Raw genomic sequence first — 19,322 nt, forward strand, 5'->3', positions numbered from 1 at the left:
GTGCAAGCAAATAACATGAAGGATCTAGCAGAGACGACAATAAAACTCTGCTCAAATTGATTTCCCAGAGAAACTGACCCCAACAGATCATTTGTTTTCCTCCAGTTTAATAGCAGCTGTATATAAATCTCCTTATTGACTTTTTCCTTATTCCTTGATTATTGTTTTCATATGTGACTGGCTTACAGATGTATATATATACACTGGAAGAAAATTCCCTGTCCTGTGACAGGGACAACTCAGTATTAACTTTGAGAAGCCATGTGTGTACAACTGCTGAAACATTTAGAGTCCTGTTGTTTCTTGCTTAGGTCTCTAGATCACAAATTAAATTTTAGGAAAGGATTTCATTCCAAAATGACCATGGCCTGCTCACTTCCAGCTTTTGCTTACAACCAGCTATCAGCATCGGAGAGTAAAATATTCCAAGCTGTGCTGAAAGATGGTGCTCAAGAACATATCTGAGCCAGCAGAACTGACTGTATTACCCAAATTGCAACTTCCTCCGCACTGCTGAATAAATGGAAGGCTTGTTCCTTTTTCTTTCTTCAGAAAACTGATGATTTTATTATCTAATCATAATACTCTCATCTGATATAATGTATAAATTTTCTGTAATGTCTATGATGCCCCTAGGAGGTAATGTGGAACAAGAGCAGTAAATAAAGATCATAATCTGAAAATTAAATCTGCAGCCTCTGACAGCAGGATCCACTGGGACCCAAACCTGTAAGTCTTAGAGGACCAGTGTCCAAACCACAAAGCTATCGTACAAGTCAAAGTGGAAATACCAATGTTTGAATGAACAAACTGATCTCTCGCTTAGAGGCAGTTTGTCTAGAAAACTGGAGTCACATCCACAGAGTCAGGATACAGGCGAGAACTTACCCCGGTGCAAGCATTAGGTGCCCACGCACAGCTCGGTCTGGCACTGCTCATAACGCTGTACGTACACATTTCACCCATGGAACAACAACCCAACTTCTGGGTTTTTGTGAATCAGCCTTCCTACCTTTAGGTTTATCCAACCCTTCCACTACCAACCAGCATTCAATTTGTGACAGAGTCCTAAGTACTGACTCGAAAATCAGTATAATGACATCACATCTCCATGACATGATCACGTTAACACGCTGTCTGTAAGAACTGCTACGCTTGCCCTCGGATCCTTTACATCTCCAACATCTAGTCTGTGGATTAAACATCCAAGGGGTTTATTATAGAAGCCTGCTCACAGAAAGCAAGAGTTGCACTATTTTAAGCCTTCTCTGACTGCATTACTATTTACTTTCCCTGTTAAGTGCAGTGAAAGGCGCTGCCTCCCTCCAGGCGGTTGTGCTGAAGCAAAGGCTGATCCCACAGGCACGTTCCAAGAAGCCTCAGTCAGCGCTGGGTCCCCAGGTGCCTCCCAGGAGGCAGGAGGAGGAGGAGGAGGAGGAGGAAGCAGTTACACTTTAACAACGCTTTGGAAACCTGCTAAACCCTACACGCTCCTCTTCCAGATACAATTACCCACCTCTTCACTGCGCCTGCAGACACAGTCCTTTGCCCTTTAATCTCCAGGACACGTAGTTAAACTAGCACAGTACTTGTGTTTGTGCTCCTGCACCTCTTCCTTGAGCTGAAGCAGGCTCAATATATTTTTATGACTTGGGCTGTAAAATGTCATCTGATTCTGTAACATCATTAGGTGACTGTCAGCCAGCATGCAACGCACCTTCCCTGTCCTTTCATGTCACCAGGGAGCCTAGCCACCCCAACAGCAAGCGGCCCATGTCAGCATACGGGGACCCTCACACCGGGTCCAGGCTGGATCCTAGCAGGATGCAATCACAAAGAAGTGGGCGAAAAGGTTCCCAGTTTCTGGGAGAGGGCTATCAAGATCTGGGCATTTACACACATCAAAACGTGGAAGGAAAGAAGTAGGACAAAACTTTAAGGACAAATAGAAGCAGGCTAACTCTGGATGAAAGCAAGCTGTCTGTGGGAGCCGTGTATGTTTCTCCCCGAAAAAGGACAAAACATTTTAAAGACTGACTTGTTCATGGTTATTTTAATGGGTGATTGCCTGCATTACGGCAGAAGTACCCAAATGCATCTGGAAGCTGGCGGACTCCAGCCTGCGGTCACAGACTCCAGAGCGGCTGTGGGCATTGCACAGGTGCCGTGAAGAAAAGGCGGCAGGGAACTGGAAAGGGGAAAACAAGAAGCTTCAGCAGGAATTGCACTAAAAGGCAGCTGCTTGATTTCGCTCTCAAATGGGGAGAAAGGCAACCCTCTGGGCAGCAGCTGTCACTGGACAAGTGATTAGCAGAGCTCATTTCTCACTCTTACAAATAAATGCTAAATTAAAAGCAAACTTCATTAAGTGTTGCACATTCATGCTCTCATTTCTCCCTCTTTTTATTAAAAAAGATAGCAAATGCCTTCCACAGAGCAAACAAAATGTTAGACTTGCTCATATGTTTAACACGTGTGTAATAAATCACGGAAACGCCATGTCCATTTGGGAATTATCAGGCTGCACAAGGCACTCGCTTCAGAAACTGAAAATTATGGTGCCATGGCGTTCACAGCTGTTATTTCAGAGAGAAGACAAATGCCATATATGCTTTCATAAGGATTCAGCCCAAAGGTACTCATAACACAAATGTTATTCTTTCTGTTCTCTGTTTTAGATGGTGATGGTGGGAGCTTCACAACACTTTGTATTTTTCACTGAATGTGTTTAAGACCGTATCAGTTTAAAATAAACAGTTTTGCTTTCCCTTTCCCTTTGTTACATTACTTTATAAGACATTAGAGCCTCAGGCCTCCTCGTGTGAAGTTTTCAGAAAGAAGAATTTATTCACCATGCTCATAACATCAACTGTCAGGTGTTGAGTAGGCTTTCCCTTTCTGTGAAAGTTTAGTTATTACCTCAACCAGAGAAATCCCATTCATAATTTAAGAAGTATACTGAAGAAGCATCTCTAGAAATGCCATTATCCAAAACTGAAGAAGACCATTGCCCTCAGGTAAGTAATTTATGATATAAAGTATTTCTCTCCTTTTAAGTAATCACCAAAAACTCCTGAACAAGTCTGCCAGTAAGTTCCATCAGAGTCTTTTCAACCTCGTCAGAAAACACTGTGAAGGGAAACAGTATTTCTGAAACTTCTTGCCCTGACATTCTTTGGTAGTTTCACAGATGGCTTTGGACCAATCGCTTTTGCAAAGGTTAACCAGGACAGAAGAATCTCCGATGGAACAGACTTGAAAGGTGATCACATCTCCTTTCACTTTCTTTTGGATTTTGGGGTGATTGAACTTTTATTTTTGTTTGGTTTTAAACAGTTTCTTTATATATATAAGCATTGTTTACTAGAAGGAATGCTAGAAAGAAAACTCTTTCATACGTATTCTGCTGTAGAATTAGACACTGCAAGAAAAGTCAAAAGAAGCAAAGAAATATAAGCTCCTTGAGGGATTTCTGGTGTCAAGCTTACAAATTCCAAGGACACTCACTTCGCAACTCTGGGAAGATGGCACTAGCGAGAAGCAGCAAAGTCTTTAATTTTCAGAACAAGGCTGGCTTCAGAGGGTACCTGTCTTCATGAGCAGGATGACACATCCACAGGCTCAGATCAGCTTATGTAGTTGGTCTGAGTAAAACCAAAGCTTCATGTATGTGAAGACTGTAGCATGCAGGGGTGCATAACTTTGAAACTATAATTTGGTTTTATATTAAAATGCTTTAAAAAAATAATTATTACATAGATAACTCCCACTGACAAGAACAGTCCCCAAACCCAAAGAAACAAGTAACATTTTTTTCCCAGCTGTCCCCAGCCTGAAAATTGTCTAGACAGAATAGCTTCAAGAAGCAAGGGAAGTTGATAGCTTTGTTCATGATCAAGAGGAACACGGACTATTTCCCTCAGTGATTACTGAGAATGCTAGCTCAGATAAGGGAAAGCGAGCCAGAAGTCTAAGGAATATTATTTAACTGAGCGCTAAGCACCCTGTTTACCTACATTGTTTTATTTTTACTGTTTTACCAAACCAAGATATTAAATGAGAATCCAGACGTAGCCTCATGTTAAAGACTGAAATAGAAGCAGTAGCCAAAACCATTATCCACTGATCGCTGAATACAAACTTCACTATGACCTCTGGAAAAGGTAGGTAAAAGCACTGGAAGTGAAAAACACTGGCTGAGCCACAAACTTCACCTGCGAACTTTCTCTAAGGTCAGGAGCGTTCACATGAGGACTGTGTGCACACAGAAGAGACCAATGTATGTCACAGACTTTGAAGCCTTGGCAGAGCTTCCTTGACATTCAGGGGAAAAGGGATCAAAGGCTTTGCAGGCAGAACGTCTCTAGCTAGTAACAGGCTATGCATGGAGTGACATTGTTAAAACACTTCCCTTTTATATCCCTAAAGGAGGAGTTTTATTGAGTTAAAATGATCCTTGAATAGCCTCTGGGCTGAACTGTAAAACACATTTGAAAAGCGTAAAATCTTTATTTATGCCAGGAATGTTTGAAAGTCAAAAGATAAATGTCATTCAAAAAACCAAGCATGTCCTAGGTATTCCGTACGTAATGGGGCACAGCTGTAATAACAGTCAGTGAACCAGAGACTCCCTACATCATGTCATTAGCTCACTTTTAATAAGTCTATCTTCTTGTCCTTTTTATAAGGACCATAGGGGAAGAAAGAAATATATCATGCACCAAACATCTGTGGCTTTCTCAAATTGTCTCTCTTAGAAGATAGATCTACTTAAGGGACCTGTCTTGGGATATAGATTGTAAAGTCACACAGCCCTTTCTAAATATGGATTTTATTTAAACAGGGAGCATTACACATTGTTTGTGAGTTGCTGAAGACAATGCAGTCTAGCTTAACAGAATAAAGGCTGAATGCATAAAATAGCATCACAGTTCCTGCAAGTAATCAAAGACATATATTGAAACAAAGCTTGGTGCTCAACTTGGTGTCGAATTTATTCCCTTGAAGCCACAGATTTCAGGCAAATAAAATTCTACTTCTGAGGAGGTTTTAACAACTTTTGCTGGGAGCTAAGTGAGTCTTTGCTTACAATGGCACTGAAAATTTTACTGATTCTTTCTCCACTTTAATGTTTATCCTCCAAGCTGAAACTACAGGATGGCTTGAAATTTTCAATCTCAACCTGCAAATGACACATGTAGATCAAGACATTACAAACCAGCTACGTCTACCCCTTAAGACTCTCCTCCCAACGATCCTAATTTCTGTACCTAGTGGTCAGTTTTGTTCTCAAGCTTTTTTGAACAATTTTCATTCTGGCCCCTTGCAAAAACTCCATAGTGCCCTATCAGTTACCTCCTCCTTAAACAAATGTATCCCTTCTGTGTTTCAAAACAACAGCTAATACATTTAAGAAAGAGACAGGAGTGAAAATAAATTGGACTCAATGAATGTAACAGAGTGGGCCATGTGTTTACACCAGAAGAAAATATCTGGTTGAAAAGTTTTTATCACATTGTTATTGATTAATCCAGAAAAAAAATGAGAGAGAAAAATGGATTACGGAGTCAACTTCCAGACCTGATACTGCCACACGTAGGTGCACATGCACAGCTGCTACTGCAGTCATCTGTTTTCCTATACCTCTTCATGCATGGGTTAAACGATTAAGCAAGATGATTAAACAGGCTACATGAATTGTTCTCCTTTGTGGGTTTTAGAAATACAAAAGATAAAAGGAGGATACTCCTGATAATCAGACTACTGCTCTCCTGGGGAAGCCTGAGATGATATAGGGTATATCTAGTTTTTTGTTATTCTTTGTACTATAGCTGTGCACAGATGCCTCGGTTTGGATCCAGGGGTGGTTATTCTCATTAAAACTTCCTATATGAAAAGAGCCATCCAGAGAAAGGAATCAACATTTTACAAGTGCACAACCAATTGTGGGGGGACCAAAACTCGGCTTTAGGCATTTTTTGGCACTTAATTGAGGAGCATAATCACTTTCTATAGTTACTAGGAAAAGACCAGCATCTCTAGGTAGAATTTAGCCTCCTGTGTTTCCTTTGCATTTCTTTCTACAGCAGGTAAGCGGAGATTCCTATTTATACTCTGGTTTTTTTGCTCGTTTGTTTGTTTTCGGGGGGGGGGGGGGGGGTTCAACTATCTGAATCTTATATGGATCGTGTGGAAGAGCTGGATTGAACTGAAGGCAGAGTTTGAGGGGGCCTCTTGTTACAGCATGTCCCCTTTGTTCCTCTCCTGATGCCAGAATATGTGACAGCACAAAACTCTTTGGAATCAATTTAGTACTGACACTGGTTTATTGTAGCTGAACTCAGTCATTACCACCATTCGCAGCTGCACTGTTGAGACCTTGGTTTACAAGGCCTTAAGTCCTTAAGAACTAATCAAACATAAAACTACATTTAAAGCTGTTGCACTGTGCTTTTAGTAATTAAAATAAAACAGTCTATTTTATTATCAAGCAGGCATGCAGTAAAGACCTGAAGTATATAAAAAAAAAAAAGTATTTGGGCATCAGCATGGTTATATTTGGAAAATATAGAAAATGTAATTACTGTCATTGAACTTTGTTGCTAATAATTATTCTGCTGGAATCCTGGACACTGAATCTTATCAGAAATGGAAGGGGTAAGAGCTCAGGAAGATGCACGTGCAAAGTCGCAGTTTGGAGACAGAATATTCAGCCTGACATGGAGTAAGCTGCTCTATCCAGAAAAATGCTGTTGCAGAAAGAGGGTCACAGACCTAACTCCTTGTTCCTACCCATCCTGTACAAGGTTTCAATTTTGCTCATTCTCTTTGCCCCTGTGGACCCTCTGGTCTAACCTGGACAACTAGATTTGCTACCCTACATGGTGACCCAGAACCATTTGTATATGGTACATGGAAATTAAAGATAAAACTGTAGACAAGGTCTCTTGGGAGAGCAGTTCATTTTCTAGAGCTTACAGAGTTCTTACAGCTAGGAAGCCCAAAGACTTCTTCAAACATAAATTATCTGTCTCCACAGTAAAACTGTACTAGTGTAATGTAAACTTGTTTATAAACTAATTTGTTCAGATCAGTTCAAATCCCAAAATGGGCATTCTTCCTTTAGAGTGTTCCAATTAATTTAACATGAAAAAGTAGGAAAAAACTAATTCTTAGAGTAACACAAGTGTCACCATGCAGAGCTTTGCAGCAGTTTAACTGAAATGCTCCTATGCAATTCAAAACTGCTTCTCCCCCATAATGAGGTATCCTAATATTCACATGGGGAAAGTTAGTTAGTGGAAAGTAGGTCTCAGTTTATTCATTGCTGACTCCCAGGGGGACTACCATAGCTGTTTGCTATAGTACCAGAGCATACAATAATGCTGTACAATACACAGATGAGCAAGACTGGATCCTGCAGTCTTTCTGATGAAAAAGCTTAGGAAGGAGCTGGTAACCCACAGGTGATTTAACTAAATCAAATCGCTCTTTCTAAAGCCATCTAGTCTTATGGAAGTATTCTGTAAAATAAGCCAATCCTACCACAGTTTTACATATTCATGCATGCACAAACTTTATGTGCTGTGACAAATGGTAAGAGTTTTGAGGTTATCATTGCTAAACACCAAAACAAATGATCCAACAATACTCTCCTGAATTTCTCTGAAGTGGGGATATTGAGGTTTACAGCCCCTCAGCACCCATAGGTTTACTTTCTCTCCAGTCTGAGTAAGCGTATGGGCAGTTTACTCCCCCAAATTTCATTGAGAAGGCCTTGATACATGGATGAAAAGATCAGCGTTAAAAGACGACAGTAATTACTGAACCAGCCCTTACCTGGTCTCCTTCCAGTTGCTGCTATCCTCTTTGCACACAATCATCACACATGGATTGAGGTGGGATGGAGGCCTCTGCAGATCGCCTAGCCCACTCCCCTGCTGAAAGCAGGGTCAACCACAGCAGGTTGCTCAGGACCTTGATTAGTCAGGTTTTGAATACCACCACAGATTGAGATAACACAGTCTCTTTGGGCTACCTGTTCCAGTGCTCAATCACACTTAGAGTAAAAAAGTTTCTTCCTACATTTAAACAGAATGTCTTGTATTTCAGTTTGTGACCATCGCCTCTTTTCCTGTCACTAAGAACCCCTGAAGAAAACCTGGCTCTTTCTTCTTTATACCCTCCTATATATCAGGCCTTTATATACATTGATAAGATCCACCTGAGCCTCCTCTCCCCCAGGCCGGGCAGTCCCACCTCTCTCAGCCTCTCCTCATATGACAGATGTTCCTCTCCCTTAATCATCTTAGTGACCCTTCACTGGTCTTGCCTCAGTATATCTGTCTCTCATGTACTGGGCAGGGGCTAAGCTGGACACACCACACGTGGCATCAACAGCGCTGAGTAGAGGGGAAGGATCACCTCCCTTGACCTGCTGGTAGTGCTCTTTCTACTGCAGTCCCAGATGCTCCTCCGGGACCTCCAGATCCTTTCCTGCAAAGCTGCTTTCCCTCCAGTTTGCCTCCAGCATGTACTGACTGGTGCAGAGGGTTAGTCCTCCCCAGGTGCAGGATGTACTCAACTACAGGAATGCTAAAGACTGACACTCAAAATAGCATGCTGGAGGAAGCTCACCAGAATTACATTCTGGAAAGTTAGGAAAATGCGGACTCTAAGCTTCTTCACAGTGCCAAAAACATGACTGTTGAGGAAATGTTCTGTATCAATTTTACACATCATCTTATTCAACTTTGGGACACAGACCCAGGATAAGAATTCTTTACAAACCAATTCTAACACCTCCTCCAGGCAAAACTAGAGCCTTTAAAGGTAACGGCCAGTGAATGCTAGTTGTTTCTGACTTAGCTTTTAAGCAGTTAAATACATTTTTATCATTAGGTATATGCTTATATCCAAGAGACTTATATGGATTGTAATTACACAGATACCACATTTATTTGTTAGATAGGAAGTGCAGCCCCCTTCAGGAATATAGAAGGTTTTATTTGTAATTGCTTACTTTGGGATTTCCCCAACTTTCAACAAGCTGAGGATGCTTTCAGTATTTGTTTTGTTTTACACAATAAATACAGCGAGAACTGTTTTTATTATTTATTAGACATGCCACTATCATATTGTTTGCATGAGTTTATAGTCACTAGAACTAACAAATACAAACTAAACAAAACTAAGCAAACAGATTTTAGATCAAACAAACAGAACCACTTCTTGTGTGATGAACCTTGCTCACCAGATCTGCCTGGAGGAAAGGATGGGGATGGCACTGTGTGTGCTGGGATACCAGTGGGATGGCCAAGGCTTCCTAAGATGTACCTGATAGATCAATATCTGCTAATGGTACAGATTCCTGAAAGTTCTCCTTATCTCCTCTAGATTGCAAAGATCACTGCAGAGAATGTCTATTTAAAGTGCTGTTAAGTCAATTAGGTCATTGGTTAAAATATTAATCTTTTTGCTCAGCATTCCTGAGTCATACCTACAACCTGTATGACTGTGTGTGATACCATAAAAGCAGTGATAGGGCAGAAAAAACCTGTTACTTTCTCATGCAGCATCTGCAAAACATATTCAACTCATATATGTCCCTGACCAAATGGCTGTGTTTCACACTGGAAAACCGTCTCCCTCATTTTTGTAAACTGATTACCCAGTAGCATGATTGTGTTGTCCCTACCAAATTTTAGTCTTTCTTCAGTGAATTCCAGACCCTATTTCCATTTAAAACCTCTTTGGGCTCCAATATGAGTCTTCTGCTTGCTACTGCCGAAAGGCAGTAAAGGCAGAACTGCCCTGACCTGGACGTCTTTTCCCTTTGGGTTACTTATAAAGCTCCCAGGAATGGACAACCTTCTGGTCTTAACAGATAAATGTATTTTAAAAAAGCCCATGAACTGTGTTCAGAAAACCCAGTGAACCTGATCACACTAGCAACAAGCCAGGCAGCGTGGCATGGCTGTCAGCCTCTCTGCGTGGCACGTTCTCAATTAGCAGGCCACCTCCAGGGGTACCGAATTCCGTACCCTCTCCAGTAGCAGCCAGTGACCCTTTCTAAACGGGGTTGATTGGTGTTATTAGGAGATAATATCTGTGAGGTGCAACATATTGACGTGAGGTGAGAGCTTTCTTCAGGCAGCAGCGGAATGCTTCTATATAACTTGGAGGAAGCTGTATCAGGCGGCAACTGAAGGCATGTATTACAGTGCAATCAACGAGGATGATCAACAAACTAAATTAAATAGAAACGTGTGCCCTTTGTCTTTTACTTCCACACCAAAGATAGAAAGACTTACGGGAATTAGAAATATTGCAGTGTCATACCTGTCTAGCCATATTTTGCAAGACACTTTTTTTTTTTTTTCCAGGGATGTCTGCTCATTAACCTTCACTGAAAGGGAAGGAAAAGAAAATGCAATAAAAGCGCAGCAAAACTCAGGCCAGGCAGTTGGAAGAAAAAAACCAATCCATTTTCTGAAACGATTCTGAATTTCCCTCAATTCAGGGGACTGGATCTTGGCTTTACAACAGTTTTGTACTGTAAAATGTATTATCCTTCTTGCACTCACAGCACCAGCAGAATCAGAGTCTGGATGTTTCAAAGCTTACAAGTGACAAAGCAGCACACCTTTCCTTTACTTCTAGACCAGGTTTGAAAAATGTCCAGGAAAATCTTTTTGAGATTTTTAGTTACAGACTCTAGAACTCAAGAGTCACTGTAAAGGTATCAGCAAATTTTTCAGCAGCATTTAAGGTGACCTTTTGTGTGTGTATATATCTGCGTGTACATGTAAATTACAAATATGTGTATGCACGTGTGTATATAATCTGTTTACGTACAAAAATGGAGCTGCTGTGCAAACTGACTGACTCCTAACATATCAGCTGAATGTATTTTAACACACTCTGGCAGATGTCCCAGTTGCTGCATTACAGAAAATTAGTACTATGCACGTTTTGATCTGTTAGGCTGGTGATGGATTCATAGGCAGAAATGCTCACATGTACTGTGAGAAACATGGAAAGAAATGTTTGTTCAATTTTCAGCAGGCCTTCGTAGCTCAGAGACCCAGCAAACATAATGCCAACCAATGCCTGTCTTGAACTGAGTTCATCTGAAGTAAAGATGTACAATGTCCAATTTTTACCACCAAGAGAACTGCCGCAAAAATCACATTTTTGTCATTAGAAAATACAAAACATTCTGCAGTTCTGCCTCAGGCTCTCAGAAACTCACATACTTGAAAACCAGTGTTTTGGATGGGTGAGGGACATTCTGCAGAACAGTTTTCAGTAAGCTGGGATGTGCCCCGGCAGTGCTTGAAGAAAGCACGTGGATACTGAAAATCCAAGATTAAGACTGCAACTTCATCATACCCATTGCAAGGGTACAGGCCTCTCAAATCATGGTTGGCAGGAGTGAAATAGCCTGGATTCAGGAGGGACTGAGGAGATCCAGGTTGTAGGGACCTTCTATACTTCAATCCTCTCTCCAAAACTTGCAGCCTACTGACTAACATCTTTCCTTCTGCAGGCTTGCCAGGGGCTCTGTCCCCAGGATCTGGCCGGCCGTACCGAACCCTATCACCCCGTGTGATACCCCATCCGCAGAACAACCTCCCAAAGCAATGCGCCTCTCCTACTTCCCTGAGTCCAGCAGAGCTCGGTCATTTAACCCGAGCTTTATCCAACTGGTGGATACCTCTGTCCTGGAAGCAACGTACCTAAAATCTGACGGCACAAATAATAGCCCTAGAGTCATGACCGGCTTTTGCAGTCTTTTGGTCTCTTCCAGATCCAGCTCAATGGTACTTTAATTCTTTTTTGAAACACCCCCCGGTTAAACCCTTAATTGGGTTTAATAATGCAGTCTAAGATCTTCAGACCTTCTCCCCCCACCCAGGTGTTTAAGTATGACATTAGCTAAAAATATGCTTCTGGTGTGTCCCTTTTGTGATCTAACCAGGAGGGGAATGCAAGAGAAATTGCATTTTTGTAATTATGCTTTAAAAGATTACTTATATAGGTATTCAAGGTCTAATTTTAGCAACTTGCAGAATTTCTAGGGGAATTTTAATATAGTAAACCAATCGGCATGATCAAGACATAGCACAATTAAGCCTGTAGTAACCCACACCACCTAAATGTATGTAAAGCAAAAATGGGCTATGCATAAAAGTAGAAAACAAGCAAACAAATTGCTTAAGCAGCCTGTGGGTTGCATTAAACAAAGTTGCTATTGCCAGAAATGCATTGACTCTGCCATGTCAGAGGAACTGTGCATTCCAAAACAAAATAAAAATCCACCTTGCATCGCAGTGCAAAGGCAGCCAGCTCTGGGCCCTGGGGAAGCACACTGCAAAGCAGGAGGCGCCTCTGCAGAGAAATACCTTTCACTGATCCTAGACAGTTCATTCTAGGGAGTGTCCCCAGGTGATTTCTAATGCTACAGTGATGAACAGGCTGAAAGGCTGTATCTCTGATATGAAAAACAGATGAAAAGAGAGCAACTAAACAAAGGCTGCTCAAGTCACTGGCACAAATATACAAAACATGTAACTATAACAGCAGCAAGTTATTTGGAATGGACATAAGATGCAAGTTTCAGAGCTGACATCAGTGCCTAAATGAAAAAGAGATCATGAGAAGATGTTTCAATTGAGTAGATTCACCTCTGCCTGCCTACTGCATAGACAGTCCTCCAGAGCATTTGGAAAGGTAGTGACTGCTGTCAGAAAACAGTCTGTTCTCATATTTTTATGCCTCCCACTAAAGCTGATCTGTTATCTGAGGAGAAGAGATATATCCTCTAAAGTGAAAAACTTTGCAATAACGTAGCTTACTAGGAGAATGTCTACTTAGAACAACGTTGGTTTGTGCTTTAAGGAAGACAGAAATGTAGGTATTTTGGGGTTGGGGTGTGGGATGGGAGGAGGTGGGAGAAGACTTACTGCACACATGCATGCTTTCAGTACAAAGCTTCCTGATGGTGAACTGCGTGGAGCAGAACTACAGAAAATTCAGGATCTAGTCTCTCTTCACTGGCAAACATTGCTGTTAAAAAAATGGTACCTAAACAAATCCTAGAGAAGAGTCTAGACTCTTCACATCTTTCAGATAAATGTAATCTTGCCAAATGAGAAGCAAATGGTGGAATAGTGCAGCAGTGACAAAAGCTCTGATCCGACAGTCAGGGCATACTGCTGTGCTCATGCAGGGCCTCAATGACTTTAATAAGGCTCCACAGAAGCAGAGCAGTCCCTTTGCACACTATCAGCTACGAAACCAGGACCTAATTCAGTATTCAGCTCCACACCCCCATCAAGTTGGCAATAATTCAGAGTTGGTGAGACAACTTGTAAAAGAAAAAAAAAAAAAAAGCAGTGTTTTAAACCTCTCTAATTTAATATTAGCTTTTTATGTGTCTAACATCAAAGCATTTTTTCACTTCTATTTAATCAAAATTAATCACTAAGATTACTACAGTAATTTATGTTGGACACTATTGAAATGAGTGTTTTATTAAAATCTGGTTTTATTAATAAAACACATTCTGGCTAAGGAATCATGTGAGTCTACTATTAGAGACTATTAACTGGGAACTGGGAGTTAATCACAACAGTCATGTTGCCAGGTCCTTTGACAGCAACACACACTGGGTTTGTTTCTGCTTTTACTTTTACTAGCATATTCAAGTCAATTAGTTACCCTAGCACACCAGCGGTCAGAGTAACTCCTGTAAAATAGGGAAACAAAGGTACTTACATCTCAATGGTTTTGAACAAAGAAAGGGTAATCGGAAAGAGACTCACCAGCCTGATTAGTTGTGATGCTGACAGCAGCAAATTGTCTGGAAAGTGTACTCAAGTCAGATACCCCGTTGACTGCATCAATCTCAAAAGTGTAATTGGTGTGTGCCAAAAGGTCCACTACTGTCACCGTGGTGTTGGTGAGTCCAGTCTGACGGGGTAAGAATCGCACGTTGTCGCTACACGGCTCACACATCTTGATGTTTCCTCCACATTTTTTGCAAATGATGTTGAAAGTGACATCTTTCCGACCTCCAGTGTCAAGAGGCCAGCTCCAGTCCAGGATAACAGATGTCTCATTGATGTTAGAGATAACATTTCTTGGAGCAGATGGTGGTCCTGTAAAAGGAAACGGGAAATCAGAGGGATGAGATTCTCTGTAGTGCTCCAAGATGGGAGTAACAAGGGTGCAAAAATACAAAAGTCAAAAACATAAATAACCAAACTCTTCTAGTTATTCCCTGTAGAGACTCCCGAAATATTTCACTGGACTACAGACCTAGACTATCAAGAGTCATGTTTTCTTATAGACAGACAGTACCCTCAGGGTACAGTTCAGGACTGAGGGCTGAAAATACTGGTAGCAATTTAAAAATCCTAGCTCTCCTTCTTCAGTCTGACAGAGAACAAGAAGGAGGAAATGAAAATAGAAAGACATAAACCCAGCCCACCAATTTTTGGTAGCCTGTCCAACATGTAAGAAGACATGGGAGGCAGGGAATGGCTGACTGCAATGGGACATGAGAGGAAGCAAGCAAGCTGCTGAGGTACAGATGGAGGAGCAAGAATGACAGCCCCGAGCATAATGATGCTACTCACTGGTGCAAGCCATGGATGGAGGGTCTTTCTCAGAGCGAAAGTAATTCTTTTCACACCTGCAGTTCAGAGACGCATCTTCGTAGGTAGAGCTGTGAGGTGGGCATTTGGCACACTTCACATTGCCGGCAGAGGCTTTGTAGAATCCAGGTCGACATGCTGCAAAATAATAGGAGTATAGTTTTAGATTCCATGGACATCTCCTTGATTTTAACATGTGACTTTGTTACTGCCCTGCAACCAATCCATATGTAGATCACATTTTGCAGACGTTTATGGTCTAATAACAGAGATTTTTCTCATAATGAGGAAGCTGATGGAAATAAAACCTCTTGGTAGAACAGAGCTATTCATGCATCAACTTGGATTTGCATTTAATTTTGCCTGGAAAACAAAACAGTGTATTTCACCACTAAAAAGAAAAATTTTCTATGTTGCATTTTGAGAACTTATTTTTTTTCTCTTCTGGTCAATTTACCAGAACGTTGGCCCTATCCTGCATAAGAAGCTAACTTTATCCTCGCTCTGCTGCCAAGGTTTGCTTACAAGGGCACACTAATTGTAAACTATGTCTCTTCAGTTCAGCAGGACTAAGCAAGCCAAAATCAAGAAAATAACCTGAACAGTGAAAGATCTATTCCACATCTGAAGGACCATGCATCAGGCTCAATGAGCTGCTCCTGATACTATCGGGAACTCTCATGGTCTGTACAATTTTTACATTAATGCAGTCCTCTAGGGATGGTGCTTGAACCCACAAAAGCTGCTTGTGAAAAACTCTGGGTGGTGGTGTTTCCTTAACACTGGCACACTCCCTCTGTTTTGACTCCTGTTGCATTTTAGACTGATTCAGGGCCACGTTTGCATCAGAAGAAAAGAGCCTTTGAAGTAAGTTACAGAAATGAACAATTTAGCAAATAACTTTTTATGAAAAACCCATGCAGTGAAATAACACTGTTGACTTCTTTCCACCAAGATGGTATCACCATCTGGAAAGAGAAAAAAAAAAAAAAGAAGAGACCAAAAGCAGATAAGAACCAGCAGACTCTACTGTTCAGCTTCTGCTTCCCCCCAAGACATGCATCCTTCTCCAAATGGAATTTACCAAGTAGAAACATTCTGGCTGACACTGGTCACCCGCAGGTCGGTATTCATACCGGCAGCAACCATACACAGACAACGTAACAAAAGGGAGCACTTCTTAAAATGCGTTCACCTTTTGCTACACTTTGGTTCCACAGCAAACACTGCTTAACACACAAGCACACTAGGAAAACCCCAATACATTCTCATTACAAATGTAATGTAAAAAAAAGAGTAATACAAAGAAAAACACAACTTCTTTTTGTGTCTGGAACCCAGACAGTTAAGCTTAGATAAAATTGCCCAGGACCTGCCACTGAATTAAATGCTAATTTGTAGGCAAAAGAATGGGTTCACCAGTCTTAGTGTAAGCCTAAACAGGGACACACTTTTTGGTTTTGCTTACGGAGATGAACTGAATCATAAACTTAGTATAAAATCCAAGACACAAGACTATGTGGTCTTTTGTGTTCATTCATGCGCTGCCCAAACAGAAAAGTGTTTGGATGGGCAGCCTGTGGAAAAAAAGTCAGAATAAAAATCCCAGCACCTTTGTAAGTGATGGAGGCGAGAGGGAAGCTGCAGCATTAAACTGGTTGTTCAGCTTCCACGTTATCATCCACAACCAAAGCCTGACTGAATATCTGGGTCAGGCAAATTTGTTGATTAGTTCCTGGTGCCAAAACACCTACTGGCAAGTAGAGAGAGAACAAACCCCTGTACAGTTGTATGTCCTACTCTGAAACATCTTAATAAAGGAAACCCTCCTTTCACAAGGTGGCCCTAACCTCAGCCACCCTTCAGCACTTCACAGCCCTTGCAAATCAAGGCACCTGGCCGCAGCTGCTACCTCCGACTTCCACGCTAGCAAAGCGGCTGGGAGAGACACCTCCTGCTCCAAGTTCTCTCCTGGAAGCCCTGAGGAAACAATCCCGAGTTTGAGCCTCTGAGGCATGGGCCCAACAGGCAACCTGTGAAAGCGGAATTGCTAAAAATGACCTTGTGGTGAAGTTCACGGAGCCTAAGGCCAACCCGCCTGATCTGGCACAGCCTGTCCTCCTTCAGCCGGCGTTTCTTCTATCTCCATCTCCTCGAAGGCTGCAAGGGTGTTTGGGGATTTCTGTTTAACTTGAGGAAAAAAAGGAAACCTAACCCCCTCTTAAACTCCTCCAGTAGGAGAAGACGCAGAAGGAAACAGAGTTAGCTTTTTTGGTTTTGTCATTGTTATTGTTGCAGCCTTTTAAGACTCAAATCCCATTCCCTCCCAAATACCGCCCCATGATACATGTGCCGTACCTAGAGTGAGCCTCTTTGGTCTCCCTCCAGCTGACAGAGGAGCCTCAAATGATTTTACCATCTCTGGGCACGGCACAGCACAGCCATTCCTGGCACGAGCCAGGCAGAAAAGAACAGACGCCAATCCTGCTCTTTACCAGCACTAGTAACTAAGCAAATGCATTAAGGAATAAACATCGCACTACATCTGTCCAGCTAATTACACAGCACTTTCACCAAAACTTCCCATGGAAACTTACTGCCAGGTATTAAACTCAAACGGTTTCACTTAACCATATCTACTTAGCTTGAAGGGACATTTTTATATTTATGGGCAGGCATACACAAGACAAAGATGTATTTATGAATACATACAGTATAATGTTTTAAGGTTTTAATAATTTTATATACTAGTTCAATGTAAAGATTGGAAAAAGACTAATAACCTAAAACTGAACCTTCTTCTGTGGTTCGTCCTCCTACAAGACACAATTTCCACTGCTTATTAAGCATAATTTATTCATAGCATCGTAACACATGAGCGTTCTTTTACAGGATGGAACTACAGTAAGACTGTTTATTTGGGACACTTTCAAAGCACCTAGCACCAACGTTTTAATACGACAATGATTTTAACATAAGTAAACAACCTTGTGTAAGAAGTGGACAGATTTTGTGGAGTGAGGAAGAGAAAGGAAGGAATCAAACTGCTCCATTAATAAATATCTCTTTCATCCCTTAGGTGAAAACTCGTGCACCTCATTTAAGAAAAGGTGGTGGTGGTGTGGGGCCAGATGGACAAAAGAAGAAGAAAGAGGAGCATGCACGAAGCACCCTCTTAACACGCGATCAGGCTTTTTCTGTTCCAGACGGACAGGGATTTCACCGTTTCGTGCTTCTACTACCATGGTACAGAGTGTGCCGTCGGGGCGGGGGGATGAGCCGGTTGGATCCTTGCTGCCCTGCTATGCCCTAGCGAGGGCATCCCAATCTCGTGTCTTCCCCTCAGGCTGTCTCGCACTTTCTCTCTTTGTCTGTCAGACCAATTTAAGATTATTCACAGCTGCAGCCCAAAGGAGAAAAAAAAAAATGCAATTATACTTGAAATTGAAGCTGGGAAAGGGGGGTGCCAATAGAAAATGTTGTCAATGTACTTAGTATTATTATTCTTTTCCTAGTAATTTTTAAATTCTGAAATATAAGAGAAACAAATGAACCCTTTACTTCAAAAGGCATTCATTACTGTTATGTCAGATAAATTGGATTACATGAACTGGCTTTTTGAGGTGAATACCATGGCTTTGGTTTCAGTCAGGTTGAAAACAAAAGGACTAGCATAGGAAGTCTTCACAGAATCTGTAATTTCAGCATGGGAACGAGCTGTGAACAACAGTTGCTTTTTCTCAACATCTTCTAGAAGCTAAGAAATTTTCCTTTCCCTCACAAGGGGGAATGATGCGAGAGGAAGTAGATGCAATGAGCCGGGAAGAAAAACTCTCGGCATGCTAAAAGTGTGTAAAAGAAACCTTGAGAGTTTCTAAATGCATGATATAAACTGTACAGCAAGGCTGTCTGGTTTTGCTTTTTAAGAAGGTCTCCTCAAGTCAGATGCCCGATACATGTTGGCCCCAGCGGCTCCTGTGATAACTCCAAACTGCAATATTATTTTAAAACTGTATGCAGTCTGATTTCAATCTCTTTTATTTCAGAGTGAGCCACACTGACTTTACTGAAGTCACCTACTGGTAAGAATTTCAGCACTGCTGTTGTCCTTGTTACCATATGAAAATGAATTTCCTTAAGCTGTTAACTGGTAAGTCTGTCTCAGAGACAGAGAGTGGGGAAAGTTATTCCAGTGAAAGAAAAACAAATGCATGTAGCAACCTATGGTAGGCAGTGCTTAAAGAAATGTAACTGTCTTTCCAACAGCAGTGCAAATTTTGCCTCTGTTTGACTAATCTGAGATGAAGACATGGTCCTAATTAAGGGTTAAATGATTCATTTAAATCTGAATTAATTTTAAATTAAAATATAAAGCTGTTAGTAAATAGGAGCATTTTAGTATTCAGACCCTGCAGCCCCCTGTACAGAGAGCAATATCACCAATTCCCAGCCATAAATACCAACTAACGACCTGAGCCCACGCTGCCTGAGCAGACGACTTCCCAGCCCTGGTACTCCAGGCCTGACAGGGCCTGCACATTTCCCTGCACATTTCCCTGCACAAGGTCAAAGCAACTCTTTATTTGCAAAATGAGCCGCGCTCCCCAGGCCTACAGGAGCTCTGCTTTTTGTGCTCTGAATAGAGGTGCGATGCTTCGA

At 41.5% G+C, this 19,322-nt stretch overlaps 1 protein-coding gene across 2 annotated transcripts in view; it reads right to left on the reverse strand.

Moving 5' to 3' along the window:
- EPHA3 (EPH receptor A3) overlaps nt 1-19,322 on the reverse strand; it is a 235,450-nt gene that overhangs the window by 66,220 nt on the left and 149,908 nt on the right. For both annotated transcript variants that reach the window (XM_052794544.1, XM_052794543.1), the window contains exons 4-5: nt 14,646-14,801; nt 13,830-14,165 (exon numbers count right to left, since the gene is read on the reverse strand). In XM_052794544.1, the coding sequence (XP_052650504.1) occupies nt 13,830-14,165; nt 14,646-14,801 (492 nt within the window). The remainder of the gene's footprint in view (nt 1-13,829; nt 14,166-14,645; nt 14,802-19,322) is intronic.

Source organism: Harpia harpyja, chromosome 8, assembly GCF_026419915.1.
Source record: "Harpia harpyja isolate bHarHar1 chromosome 8, bHarHar1 primary haplotype, whole genome shotgun sequence".
Taxonomy (NCBI): Eukaryota; Metazoa; Chordata; class Aves; order Accipitriformes; family Accipitridae; genus Harpia; species Harpia harpyja.